Genomic DNA, 15,055 nt, shown 5'->3' with positions numbered 1-15,055 from the left:
AAACTCTTTCAAGGTGCGATTACCTCACCCGCTACGATTGGAAGGAACCGGTTGGAAAGTGGGATTGAGTAGCATTTCCGTGCCAGATGCCAGCATCGACTTAACTCGCTTTAAGTCGTTCAAGTTTCCTCTCTTGAGTGCTCAGTGGATGCTCAAGCGCAAAGACAACGAGGGTCGCGTGCAAAGCAAGTCGGTGACCACCGATCTGACGTTCCAGGACATTCTATATGACGACAACATCGTGGATGGCCTCAGTTTCATGAAAGCCCTGGTCTTCAAGTTCGATCAAGTCAAAGAATACAAGCGTATCGTGGGAGACTTGACCAAGTCGCCCGATAATGGAAAGGAGTGGGAATATACGTTCAAGTGGGAAGGTGAAGAACTAGTCCTCGACAACTCGAACTTGGACGTCTCGGAAGTGAAAACTGAAGGCGTCCCATATTACATGTCTTTCAACGAGGATTTGGCCTTTGACATGGGATGGGTAAAAAAGGACGAGAAAGAAAACGTGTTTCTCGGGCCGAACCTGAAGCCGGAATGCCACCACGCTACGATACCCGATCCCATAGACGTGGATGATTTTGGAGAGGGCAAGAAAAATTTCTGGGTTGTTGAGAATGGACAGCTTTTCTTGAGTTGCTATTGTAACTGGCGCTTTGTGAAACTCAACAGAGCCTTCCAAAAAGTGATTGGAGATGCATCGCGTACGCTTTTCGTTTACTCAGACGTGGGTGGTAGTTCCGTGGTGGGAAATCAAGTCACGGATCTGTTGCGGGAAATTCACTTCCAACGTGAAGGAAAAGGGATCAAGTACTTTGAACCTCTCCACATACAATATATTCCACTCCGCAACCAGATTGTGGACATTATTGAAACGCAAGTGAGCGAGACTACAGGTAAACTGGTGGATTTTGGCGAAGGCAACACGATCGTGACCTTACATATCAAGCGAACATGAGAGGCGGTGCCCTGACGCGTTTCACACCGGATCCTCCACCTCAAGAGGGGAACGGATTTTTGGCCGACATCGTGAGAGAGTCTCTCGGTGGAGCCGTGAGAGGATTTAAGAGTGGGCGCGGCGTCGCGGACCGCATTCGTAAAGCGGGTCAAGGAGCCAAGAGTGGTCCTAAACGAGTCGTGAAACGCAAACTGAAAAACGTCATAGAACGAAACGTCAAGAGAAAACTGAACGACATCTTTGGCGAAAAATGAATCCCGTTTACTCGCGATCGTCCAGACTGGTCCGATCCAAACGCGCCCCCGTCAGACAGCGGGGAGAAGGATTCTCACTGGCACTTTTGAACCAGGCCTTGTTGGGACAAAAGAGGCGACGACGAAAAGTACAAAAGGGCGGGTGGATAGGTCCCGAGGTCAGAAAGCCTCCTGGCTACGACTGGATACAGACCTTACGGAAGCGCAGTGGAAGAAGAAAGAGAAGACGATGACCGAAACCATCTCGAGCGCCTACCCGCAGTCGAGACGCGAGGCCAATCCTCGATTGGATCTATTCGCCGTACCACCGACAGACGTCAGCGTCTCGTCGTATCGGATGGTCCCCGTTCAGACCTACACCACAGGCATCAATCCGGTGGAGTTTCAGATCGACCCCCAAGAAGATTACATCGATCTCAGCCGTAGCTTTTTCGAGGTAGAATTGCAACTGAAGAAAGACAATGATGAGAACGTGGCAGCTGCCGACAAGCTGTGGCCCGTCAACAATCTAGCCCATTCTCTGTTCAAGCAAATCAGCGTGCGTCTCAACGGTACTCTCATCAGTCCCCAGACGGACACGTACCATTACAGAGCCTTCTTGGAAACGTTGCTGAATTACGACAGACGTGATGGAGAAACCATCTTGAAACCTCAAGGATGGTACAATCATATCGATTTCCCAGCCACGTGGACGGACAATAACACGAACACTGCAGCCAACGCTGGAGCTGGACACGCAGACTATGTAGCCCTGACCGCCAATCACAAGGAGGCTCTCAAGAACTCTAAAGCAGAACAAGCCAATTACACGGAAGGCAAGCGACACGTGTTGCGTTTCAAACCCCTCATCGAAGTGTTTCATCTGAGCAAGTTGTTGGTACCCAGAGTGCAGATAGGAATACAGATGTACTTCAATTCTCCCGACGTGTTCTTGAACGGAGTGGGTCTGGCAGGAAAGTTGACGGCCGAGGAAGTCAAAGTTCGAATGTACCTGTGTCAAGTGCGTCTCAATCCCACGACGTACAGGAGACTGATGGATGAGATGACCACCAAGAGTCAAGTGGTGAGTTACCCGACCGTGAGAAGCGAGATTCGGACCTTCAACATGCAGGGAGATCAACGACGGTACGAATGCACCAACTTGTTCCAAGGAAGAATTCCCAACCGCGTGATCGTGGGTATGGTACTGTCCACAGCCTTCACCGGGAACGTGGTCAACGATCCCTTCTGTTTTCAGAAGTTTGGAATGAGCAGCATAAAACAACTCGTGGGAGGAGAAGAGTATCCTTACGAGACGCTAGAGTTGGTCCACAACGATGGCACCAAAGATCTCAGAGGGTACCACCGTTTCTTGCAAGCCACCGGATGTCTGTGCAAGCAGCAAGGAAACATGGTGAGAGGTGACGATTGGGGACAAGGAAAGAATTGCACGTTGTTCGTGTTCGACAACGTGGCCAATGGATGCGTGGACAGTTACAGGATGAACCCCAAGCAAGCCGGAAATCTACTAATAGAGCTGAACTTTGGAGCCAACCCAGCTGTGAACTTGACCATCATCGTGTACGGAGAGTTTGAGAATCTCTTGGAGATAGACAAGAACAAAGCCGTGTTGTACGACGTGTACCAGCGTTAGTGATGGAAAAAGTGACTTTGAATAACGTGCAGTTGGATCAGTTGGCCAGACATCACCCTTGGTTGAAACCTTACTTTTACGGGACAGTGGCCTGCGATCGATTACCTCGCAAACCACTCAAGACGGAAGCCCGCGGGTACATCGTCAACACCGATCCTCACTACATGCGCGGTCGGCATTGGATCGCGCTGTGGACGAATGGAAACGTGTGCGAAGTGTTGGACAGTTACGCCTTACCCCTAGAAGTGTACCAGACGGCGCAACCGTTGCAAGATTGGTTGGACGCTCATTGGAAGTACGTGGAGCGCAACGGACAGAGTCTACAATCGTTGTACAGTCAGAGCTGCGGCGATTACGCGTTGATGTATCTCATCGATAGGGCCGAAGGACGTAGCATGAGTCAATTCGAAGCGAGATTCAAGAAACACGATTACGTGTACAATGATCATAAAGTTGGGCAAATGTTGAAGCAATTGATCTTAAAGGAAAGGTCGTGGCACAAAATTTGTAAGATGGAATACCATCAGGATTGTGAACCGTCTCTCTGCGGTGTAAGACACTTGTTGTTGTAAGATGACAAATAAAAAACGTGGAAATAAATAAGGTGTGTGTCGTCTGTCGCTCGGGAGATCGGGATTCGTTGCAGACTTTTTTTCTGCAACATGCTTATATCATTGCTCGTTTTTTGACGAATGTCATTTCGCCATGGAGCGCGGTGAAGCCTTTAGCTTTCGGATGCCCTCTAGCATTTTGATCGTGGGCCCCTCTAGCTGCGGAAAGACTTGTTTTACCGAGTCGGTACTTTTGAATCACTCAAAAGAGTTGTTTAGTACACCCCCTGAGACCATTCATTACTGTTTTGGGGCTTGGCAAGACGGTTTTGCGAACATGAAAAAGCGAGGCGTGAAATTTCACGAAGGGATTCCCGAAGAAGTAGATTTGACCAAATGGTTTCCCCGTGGAGGGGTGATGGTATTGGACGATCTGATGGAAGAAGGAGGAAACGACAAGAGAGTATTGGATCTGTTTACCAAACTTTCCCACCACAGGAACATCACCGTCCTGTACTTGTGTCAAGACATGTTTCCGCCGGGAAAATACGCCAAGAGCATTTCTCGAAATGCGCATTACATCGTGGCTTTCAAGAACCCTCGCGATCAATTGGGCATGAGGAATTTACTGTTACAAGCGTTTCCCTCCCGATGGCAAGATGTGATGGACGTCTACACCAAGACGACGGAAAGACCCTTTGGTTACATGGTATTGGATCTACACCCTGCCAGTGGCGACGACAGACGGATTTTTAGCCACCTCTTAAAAGGCGAGGGATACATGAGATGTTACAGATTCGTTCGAGATGTTCGTACGTAACGATCACGTGTGGCTCGCGTTCTTGGACCTGTGCGGTCGTCATTTCGAGCGTATGAGAGAAGAGGACATGGACTACGAGGCCATGCAAACCGTGCTACATTTGGCCGAAAAGCGACAGATGTGGAAATTCGTGAGAGAATATAACGAGACTTACTTCAGCGAATTGATCCAGACATTAGAAGAAAGAGCTAGAAAAACATGTCAAGACATTCGCCAGCAGGAGTAGGAACCAGTCCTAGTGCCATTCCGATCGTCAACGTCAACCGAGGTGGATTGGAACAGACATTGGATCGAATCGACCCCATAGTCCTAAGACGGTACTTGGATCAATTACCGTCTCCTGCAGTAGGTACGGGGACTTTGAGACCTTCTTCCTCGAGGTCCAACGTACCTGCAGGTCAAGGAACGCTAACGGGTGGTCCACACCGATTGAATCAAGACGACATGCAACGTCAATTGCAAATGCTGTTCAACGATCAACGTCAAGTGGCGGCTGGACGTCGCATCGCAGGCATCACCACGACAAACACCATCACTACGACCTATAAAGACGGGGGACGACCAACCGTTCGTCGTACCTCGACGAGAGTGAGCCATTAAAGATGACCTCCCTACTAAACGGGTCGAAGACGAACTTGGATCCAGACCTGTTACACAGATTGGACGGATTGTATTCCTTTTACCACAAAAAGTGGTGGTGTCATCGTCAAATGTTTTACCATTTTAAGTGGTGTCATGCTTCATTGAATGCTTTGGCTTTATTCATCGTGGCAGCGGGTGTCATTGCGGGTTCCCTTACAGAAAATAGTGTTATTGTGGCATGCCTAACTTCAGCTGGGACTGTCGTCAAGGGCTGGAACGATTTCAAGAAATATTCGTTCAAAGTGGACGTATGTCGTTTTGCCTACACCAGCTACGACAAGACGTTGATCGAATTGAGAACGTACGCGCGCGGTCTTCCGATGGACGAACTAGAAGGATTCTTGATCAAGATGCAAACTCTAGATGACACGATCACCGATTTCACGCCGCCCGTGGCCGACAAGTACGTGCAAGCGTACGAACGACAACACGATAAATCCGAAGGTACCCCCGTCTGAAGTGACAGTTATGGTAGGATGGGAAGAACGAAACGTAAGGCCAGAAGAAAGAGGCAGCGAGGTGGGGCTCTCGCGAGACGTAAACATCGTTTGGTGGACAAGATAGCCGAGGGGGCCAGCATGTTTCTCTCGGGTCCTTCACCCACATTCTTCACGTTGGGTGGTAAATTGGCCAGTCAAGGATTTAAAGGGATAATGGATAATGTAAATCATTATAGACGTAGACCGCGACGACGATAGGACCATGAGGAGAAAGAAACGTGTGACGCAAAGGCGGAGACGTGCTGGCAGGAGAAGAATAGGACAGAAGGGTGGTATTTTACCCTTAGCAGCCTTGATACCAGCTTTGATCGCGGGTGGAAAAGCAATCGCTTTGGGTGCTGCATCGGGTGCTGCAGGTTGGGGTGCAAAGAAAGCCTTGGATGCAGCCACTCGAAAGAAAAAGAGATAAAAACACTATAAGAGGATGGGGGCATTGGGCGTCACCGGTAGTTACAACAGACTGCATTCTGTGACAAGATGGTGCGAGGAAGAAAGATAGTAAGGAGAAGACGAAAACAACCTAAAAGAGGACCCGTGTGGAGAGGAGAGGGTTTATTGGACATACTCAAGTTTGCCGGCAAGTTGGGTTATAAATTGGGAAAGGACAAACGCTATAAGAGGATGGGGGCAAAGGGCGTCACCGGTAGTTACAACCGACGTCCAGCCCCGTGGGAAGTATGAATCGATTACGTCGACAGCGTCCGTTCTTGGAGAGCATTCTGAGAGAAGCCAATCGGTTCAAGCGAGAAGAGATGTTACAGCACGCCAACGCCGATCAGATCAACGCCGTGAGTGAGATGGTATTGAATTTGCTCAAGAACCGCATTCCGCTCAGTCCACCGATCACCGCCAAGCTGCGACGATATAAGAAGGTCTTGCGCGAACTGGGTAAGCGCAGAAACTCGTTGAAGAGAAGGCGAGAAGGTCTCCTGTCACAGAAGGGTAGCGGGTTTTGGAAAGGACTGCAACAGATCTACCAAGCATGTCTCTGCAAAACACCCTCCAGACAATGATGAAAATGTTACGCGAATCGGCGGACAGAGAAGCAGAGTGGGAAAAAAGAGCAGACCATTGGCACAAAGCCTACGCCCGCGTCAATCATGACTATTTGGCTTTAAAATACGACGCAGAGTGCGAAGATTGCATTCGAGAGAGGCAAGAGACTCCGGAAGGAAAGACCCTAGTACTGTGCAAGGAGTGTAGCGACAAGTGTACATCGAGAAGCGACTTGAAAAGGTGCATAGACAAGTTAGAAGAGGAAGTTCGTTACTGGCAAGGGTGTTACGAAAGCTTGTTAGAAGAATACTTCAAAGATGACCGAGGAAGTCGTGATGGTTCCCGCTAAAGACTTGAATCGTTTGGTGCAATATTACAAAGGCGAAATCACGGACAATGCATTGTTGAACAAAGCGGCTCGCATAGCAGCCGAAAGTCACTTGCTGTTAAAAGATAAATCCGTTCCCGACGGTATCGCCGTGGCACGAGTGAAACCTCTCGCTCGCGAACGGGCTCGTTTGACCAAACGGATACGTCAATTTCCCATGGGAGGAGTAACAGCCAGACGGCCGGGCGAAGAAGCGGAGGAGGAGGAGGAGGAGTTGGAGAATGTAGGTTTGGTGACGGGACCCGTGGAGACCATGTTGAAACAACTCATAAAAGGGAGTGCCAAGAAATCACCTCCCACAGTCACCCCGAAGGCGACAAAGAAAGCAAAAACGGCACCTGCGGGCAAACCGACATTGGCAGAAAGATTCAAGAGTTTAGAAGAGAAACTAAAGACGAGGAAAAAGCCAGCTGTGCGGAAAACGGAAGCCGAGAAACTGAAACCATTACCCGGTTGGGAAGATTGGGCCAAAGGCAAAAAGTTGAGACGAAAATTGGAGTATGACGAAGACCAAGAAGAAGAGGACTGAAAAAAAGACGACACGGCGACGACAACGCGGACGTGGGATCGACATTCAGAAGTGGCTCGGCAAGACTGGAATCGAATTTCACTGGCCCGGTTATCAGTACATGGGTCCCGGAACCAAATTGGCAAAGCGATTGAAACGCGGGGACCCGGGCATCAATCGATTGGACAAGATCGCCAAACAGCACGACATCGATTACAGTCACGCCAAGAATCTAAGGGACAAGTGGAAAGCCGACGAGAAAATGATTAAAGCCATCAACAAATTACCTGGAAGTAAAACCACGACGGAACGCATCGTCAAACGAATCATGCAAGCCAAGAAAATGTTGAAACTTTAATGTTGTAACTTTGAACACATTAAAGAACAGGTTGAACGTTTACATGGTGTACATCGCATTCGATCGCCGACTCGTTCCCAGAACACCCGAGAAAAGGGGATACCCCCATCCCCCCTCCCTCACGTGATTTTTTTAAAAAAATAGCTTTACGTTTTCTCAGAATCGCCGACCCAAATTCTTTGAAAAACATGGCAATTTGTGGACAATATATAATGGATGGTGGTCTTGCTAACTCACTATGAAGTGTGAGTGTATCGCGAATATCGAATATCGAAAATCGAATATCGAATATCGAAAATCGAATATCGAGTATCGAGTATCGAGTATCGAATATCGAGTATCGAGTATCGAATGTCGAGTATCGAGTATCGAGTATCGAATATCGGAGGGCTTTGATGACGTAGGTCCCTAAGGGACCACGTGGTCGATATCTGGGTTCACCATGTTGAATAAATTAAAAGTAAAGCCGCCATCTTGAATACATTAAGTGATGACGTAGGAGGGTTTGGTCACGTGGGTCCCTAAGGGACCACGTGGTCGATATCCGGGCTCACCATGTTGAATAAATTAAAAGTAAAGCCGCCATCTTGAATACATTAAGTGATGACGTAGGAGGGTTTGGTCACGTGGGTCCCTAAGGGACCACGTGACCCATATCCGGGCTCACCATGTTGAATAAATTAAAAGTAAAGCCGCCATCTTGAATTCATTAAGTGATGACGTAGGAGGGGTTGGTCACGTGGGTCCCTAAGGGATCACGTGGTCTATATCCGGACCTGTGATTGGTTCACTGCCATAATCCTGCAATCTGATTGGCTACTGCCGATACCCTTTTCGCGCATTTTATGCAAATTAGGTTACTTCCGGTCTTTTCACTTCCGGTCCAACTCGGATGACGTCATCCCTCGTTATATATGCAACATGAAAGCGAGGTTTTAGGATCTATGTTAACCCATAAGACTACTACTACGAGAGGAAAGCGACCGACCGAAGTAGAGACCTTGAAACCGTTACCAGGTTGGGAAGACTGGGCCGAAGGGCGACGCACCAGACGCAGACATGCCCAGTAAGAAACGTAAAACAACGCGAAAAAAGACGAGACTTCCCAAGATCAGGAAGGAGTGGTTGAACCGCAAAATATGGACCCAGGCAGGAGGAAAAGTCGACATACAAAAACTGTTGGCCAAGACGGGAGTAGAATTTCACTGGCCTGGTTATCAATACATGGGACCCGGAACAAAACTAGAAAAGCGATTGAAACGAGGCGATCCCGGCATCAACAGGCTGGACCGTTTGGCTAAACAGCACGACATCGACTACGGAAAGGCTCGCTCTTTAGAAGAGAAGTGGAAGGCAGACCGCAAAATGATCAAGGCCATCGACAAGTTACCGGGCAAAAAGACCAAGACTGAACGCATTGTTAAACGCATCATGCAAGCCAAGACAAAATTGAAACTTTAAAAAATATCACACTTTTAATTCTTTTCGTTGTTTACAAGTAATAAAAAAACACAAACGGCTTCACCATTGTCTCACTTGTTTATCTTCCTCTAAGTGAACGCAAACCTATTTTAAATAAAAAAAAGACAACATGAAAAAAAAAGCCCCCAGCGAGGAGTCGAACCCCGATTGCCTACTTTAGTGGTAGGAGTGATAACCGTTACACTACCGGAGGATGTTATACTACCCGCGTCGTTGTTGTTGGTTTTGAGCTGGCGCGCGCACGCGCACAGGGTAGGGTCGACTGCTGTGACGTCCTCGCCTCGGAGTCACGTGACCTTTTTTTCCCTTTGCCCGATTTTTCCACCCCAAATTTCCGCTGGGGGCCTGGGGCGAACGCTTTTGGCCGCCGGGGCCTGGAACCCACACTCGGACACCCTGGGACCCACTCTTATGACGTCATCCACATCCTAGTCACGTGATTTTCTCTTCTACGCATGCGCAGAAATACTGCGCTGTGATTGGTTAGGTCCGGTCGTAAGCGTCCCTTACTACTTGCGGCAGATTTAAAAAACACGTGGGAAAGCGAGTTGCCTCGTTTTTTTCAAGACCATAATTGACCTCCCTCAGTGGATAAATGCGTGGGTGAGACTTCTTTGTACTGGGATCGGCGGATGGTTCTACATTCGGAATATCATCTGAAAAAATGAATGGAGAAAATAAAGAGGACCTGAACTGTCATGAACGTTTATGTTACGGTTTGTTTTAAAAACTCTTGATAGACTGTTATTGTTGAAGGTTAAAGTTTTGAAAATTGCAGGTTTCTTACTGTTTTCTACGGACAAACAAGTTGAGTAATCGCACTAAATAGCAAGAATACGTTTTTCTATACGTTTATGTAATACGAATATATGATTATATATAATGATAATGATAATGTATTTATATAGCGCATTTTTCATATGTATATGTTCAAATGCGCTTTCACGTACTGTAATTTTACTACACAATTGTAAAGGCCAGACCACAACACCGGGAGCTTCGTGTCCTACTCTTTGCGAATAGTGTGTGGGTTCTTTAACGTCCCCTGTTAGAAGGCTGAAGATACAGGAGACGGAACCTACGGTTTATCGTCCTTTTCCGAGAAGACTAGAATGTCTAACCATTTGAATGAGTATCTCATATATAAATGAGTATCGTTGCTATTAAAGTTGTTTTATATAATCTGTACCATCTATATATTTTTATCTGTTTTATCATACTACCCTCTCACCAAAATCTTTTGAATGCATCCAGAAGGACTTCTAATAATAGCACACTGTGTAAACTTGGGGATCAATTATGGGATCGTTTGGGGGAGCTCGCGCGTTTATTTTCAACCTTGTGCGCCCCCAAACGATCCCACAACTGAGCGCACGCCTTCTCCCGCCCAGGCTTCCACTATTTTCGAAAGTGGGCTATGTAATGGCGCGATCCGCTGCAAAAAATGTCGGAAATGATGTTTGCAAATGCTTGACATCAGAAGGGCTATTTTCTTCGGAAATCTTAAGAAGTTCCCAGTTAAGCTTTGACCGAAACTACACAGAACCTCGGCAATGTTCACAAAAAATCACCGAGAATCAAGTGATGCCCAGTAACCGTAAGGGAGCTTTTAACACTATGTTATTACATTTAAGGTTAACTTGTATTACATTTACGGTTGGTCAGCTTATTACATTTAGCGTTGAATTGTATTACATTTACGGTGGGGTAAGTTATTACATTTAGGGTTGATTTTTATTACATTTGCGGTAAGTATTACATTTAGAGTTAATTTTTATTACATTTGCGGTTGGTATTACATTTAGTGTTGTTATTGCATTTAGCGGTGATACAGGCCAGAACGAGAAATTTCATAAGTTGACGAGCTCGCCGCTCAAAAACAACAAAACGCACCAAAATTTTTATTATTATTCCTACGTTAAGTGGTCCTTTAAAGGTTGGAAACGCATGTTAATTTTGATATATTTTGATTTACGGGTCCGTAAAAATTTAAACATCAGCAACCGCTAGATTGCTTTTTGTAAACATGCAAAAGTATGGAAGCATAGAAATATGAAAATACCTTGCACTTTTTATCCTCTTTTGCCACAGCGACTTCGAACATTTCGTGCTTATGCGAGTATTTCATACACATTATGCAAATGAGCTTACTTACTCGCATAAGCACGAAATATATGTTTGAAGTCGCTGTGGCAAAGGAAGATAAAAAGTGCAAGGTATTTTTATATTTCTATGCTTCCTAACATTTGTTTAGTAGGATTCAGTTGAAATTTAGAATAGTCTGGTCTGGACTCGTGAAATAAAGGCCAGCAAAGACACCATACTTTTGCATGTTTGCAAAAAGCGATCTAAGGGTTGCTGATATTTAAATTTTCACGGAATCGTAAATCAAAATATATCAAAATTAACATGCGTTTCCAACCTTTGAAGGACCAGTTAACGTAGGAATAATAATAATAATTTGGTGTGTTTGGTTGTTTTTGAGCGGCGAACTCGTCAACTTATGAAATTTCTCGTTCTGGCCAAGCTCAAAATTAGGCCTTTTGAAGTCTTCACTGTTGAGAGCTCTAAAAAATATATTTTAACGTATTTCCAAAAACTAAAGTCGTTGCATTTACTTACAACCTAAGATAGTTCACTGGGCAAAGTTTGAGGGAAAACTTTTTTCCGACCCGAAAACTAGCTCGACCGGAGAGCCTGTTCACAGGCTACTTACCAACTCAATACTCCTGTTTTAAACCTTTTCGATTTATAATAGCAATGTTGAAATGCAACAGATTGTAGCGCATAAAATGCAATTAAGTTATCTTTTGTAAACAATACTACTGGGCTTGTTTCATCGCTCTCTAGACTTTAATTGTGAAGTGAAGAAGAGTAAATTACTGAAATATTTTGTTTTCGCAACAAATCAGGCCCTGTGGAGTGCTGGGATATCTACAAACATGACATCGCCTGGGATGCTTGACGTAACATTTACCAGTTATAATAAGCAATTATTGGATGAGGCTGAGTATGATATTAAGAATTATGCAAATCGAGGAGGGATAACACCCTCCGAGATCTGCATAATTCTTCATATCATACGAAAGCCGAATTCAATAATTGTTTTATAAATCATTTAAAATGTTTCCAGAGCACCAAATGCAGAAAATGAATTTAATATGGTTTTCACAGAGCCGCAAAGTACACAAATACACAACAACGCTCGAAACTTCACAACTCGGTTACCTAGATTAAAATTCCCTGTCATTTATAATGTCGATATTTAGCAGTTGCTTGAAGTGTCAAGTGAAACCAATTCTGATGACACAAAGCGACTTTTCGAGTACTTCATCGTTCTTGCTAACTTCGACGTAGACGTAGAATTTTCGTAAAACTGCGCCAAGTCCTCCACTGTGGCTGGTTCAGCCACAAAATGGCTTGCAAAATCATATTAACAACGTATTTCTAAATTTAAACAGTTGAAGAATTTAAAGTAATGTTTGTTCCGCTTTTTTGTGAAGTTTGACGGCAATTGAAGTTTTTTTTAGACTTTGCCGGGACTTCGTTCTCGCAACTTATTTTGGGCATTCGATTGAAAGGAAAACCGCACTTTGACCCCGTTTTCCAATTTTCGTAATTTTATGAAAAATAAAAAAATCGCTGGAACTTTTAAATATGATTTTTACAAATGTCTTACCAAAGGGTATCTTTGGGCCAAATATGAGCGATTAGCCAAATGGGTCGCTGACGGAAAGATCTCGCTCCTTACAGTCGGCCGTTCTTAAGCTCTATATTCTAACCATTTTGCTTTATCAGAAAGCTTTGTCTTCATAAATTTAATCGTTCTTAGCAAACAGTATTGACGACTTCGCAAATATTCGAAAAGCTAAACAAACCGTTTGATTTAAGTCCGCGCAATTATTCTTAAAACCGAACCACGCGCCGAAATCCCTTATATTAACACGCACATGGTGCTTATCGCTAAACCTTTAATATTTCAAACATAAAAAGCGCATTGTAAGAACTTCCAATTTGCTCGGTGGATGAACATTTCAAATGCGAACATGATCAAGAAGGACTGTCACGCAATATAGCAACTCGATATGAATGCGATCGCCAGGCGTGAAAACTGACCTCTCGAGTCTGTGAACTTATCTCTTTTCTTTGTATTGTTATGAGAAAAAGGTTTTATTGCAGGTTAGGGTTAGTAAATACTGGGTTAACTAAATGACTTTTACCTTGTGATTTCGGTTTAGTCTATATAGGTATTCGAGCATAGACCCAAGGTTAGAACATTTACAAACAGCTACTAAAGGCACGAAGATGAAAAAAAAACTTTAAAACGTTGAAAACGTGGACAGGACAAGACATATAAGGAGAGTGATTTATTGGGGATACCGAAATCCCTACTGATATGGGTATCCCTTCCTACTATATTGTCTCCGATGAGTATAATGAGAATAAAACATAAAAAGCAGGTTACGTAGACGAAAGGCTTTCAAACGGGTAAAAAAGTGAGGACGAGGAATTTTGGGGGATACCGAAATCCCTAGTGATATCCGTATCCCATCCTAATATTTGTCTGTGGCGAGAATAGAAAAGTAACCAACACTAAAAATAAAAGGTGTGTTACCTAGACGAAAAGCGTTCTAACCGGTAGAAAAGGTCTGTACCTCAGAATACTCAAGGAGGGAATACCTATATCACAAAAGGGTATCGATAACTGACGTATTGGAAGGGGATACCCATATCACTAGGGATATAGATATCCCCCCCAAATTCTCTCTCCTTACCTTTTAATTTTTTAGCCCGTTTGAACGCTTTTCGTCTATTTAACCTACTTTTCATTTCTAGTATTGGTAAATTCTCTCTTCATCATACCCATCAGAGACATTATAGTAGGACGGGATACCCATATCACTTTCGGTATCCCCTGTTTCCCAATATATCTCTCTCTCCTGACGTTTTAATATGTCTTGTCCTTACCACGTTTTCAACGTTCGAGATTTTTTTCTTCATCTTTGTGCCTAAGCTGTTCGTTGTACTCTTGGGACGATGATCAAATACCTATAAATCACTAGGTGCAGGAGTAAAGGTCATTACGTTATCTCAATAAACTAACGTCTTGTTTGTTTGCACATACCTGTTTTATTTGTTACTTGTTAATAACGATACAAACAAAAGGGATTAGTTCACATGGAATAAATGAGCATTTAATAAAAAAAAAAACTTTGGTCTAAGGTTTTTAAAATCTTTGACAGCCTGGTGACCGCATACATATCGAGTTTCTATTGCGTGACAGTCCTTTGTCAGTTTCTTGATCAAGCATGTTCGCATGTGAAATTTTCATCTACCGAGCAAATTGGACTGCTCTTACAATCGCTTTTTTATGTTTGAAATATTAACCTGCCTTGAAAAGTTTATCGATAAGCATCATGTGCGTGTTAGTATAAGGGATTCCGGCGCGTGATTCGCCCGGGTGATTCGGCGTGAATCAAACCGAAAAACGGTTTGTTTTCCTTGGGGAATATTTGCAAAGACGCTAATATTGTTTGCTAAGAACGATTAAATTTATGAACAAAGCTTTGTGATAAAGCAAAATGGTTTTTGAGTGGAATTGGGGTTTGCTTCACTTGCCCCAGTCTGCTGTTAGTGATCTTGGCATCCCCTCAGGGGATGCCAAATTCACTAGACACACATGTAAATTAGGAGTTGTGGCACAAATTGTGACAACTCGCTCGGCTCGCCCGGGCTCGCCTCGCTCCTTGTCACAATTTGTGTCCACAACTCCTAATTTACATGTGTGTGCGGAACGCAAGACGCCTTTCTTACCCCTCTCGCGAAACGAGTTGCAAAAAAGGCGTTGGCGGCACCTCTAACGGCCCGCAGCAACAGAGAGCGCCACCTGTGTGCTAGATTTATTTTTCAATTGAACAAATATTTTTCTTAAGTATATGCAACAGATGGCTGCCGCAAGATATTC

The 15,055-nt window shown here is 44.7% G+C and overlaps 2 protein-coding genes across 2 annotated transcripts; both read left to right on the top strand.

The window, feature by feature from the left end:
- The first annotated feature begins 1,418 nt into the window (after positions 1-1,418).
- LOC144638000 (uncharacterized protein F54H12.2-like) lies at positions 1,419-3,314 on the top strand. The gene has a single exon (XM_078497096.1). It carries the CDS (start codon positions 1,442-1,444, stop codon positions 2,843-2,845), a length of 1,404 nt encoding a protein of 467 aa, XP_078353222.1. The 5' UTR covers positions 1,419-1,441; the 3' UTR covers positions 2,846-3,314.
- A 126-nt stretch (positions 3,315-3,440) lies between these two features.
- On the top strand, positions 3,441-4,216 carry LOC144637555 (uncharacterized). The gene has a single exon (XM_078496627.1). It carries the CDS (start codon positions 3,551-3,553, stop codon positions 4,214-4,216), a length of 666 nt encoding a protein of 221 aa, XP_078352753.1. The 5' UTR covers positions 3,441-3,550.
- The last annotated feature ends 10,839 nt before the right edge of the window (positions 4,217-15,055 follow it).

Source organism: Oculina patagonica, chromosome 14 (genome assembly GCF_052425735.1).
Source record: "Oculina patagonica isolate OP01 chromosome 14, crgOcupat, whole genome shotgun sequence".
Taxonomy (NCBI): domain Eukaryota; kingdom Metazoa; phylum Cnidaria; class Anthozoa; order Scleractinia; family Oculinidae; genus Oculina; species Oculina patagonica.
The sequence above is the reverse complement of the archived record's forward strand: the minus strand, read 5'-3'. Positions and strand labels throughout refer to the sequence as shown.

What these genes read in the sequence shown, in the direction of transcription:
- LOC144638000 (XM_078497096.1), top strand. Translation starts at nt 1,442, where the DNA reads ATGACCGAAACCATCTCGAGCGCCTACCCGCAGTCGAGACGCGAGGCC.
- LOC144637555 (XM_078496627.1), top strand. Translation starts at nt 3,551, where the DNA reads ATGGAGCGCGGTGAAGCCTTTAGCTTTCGGATGCCCTCTAGCATTTTG.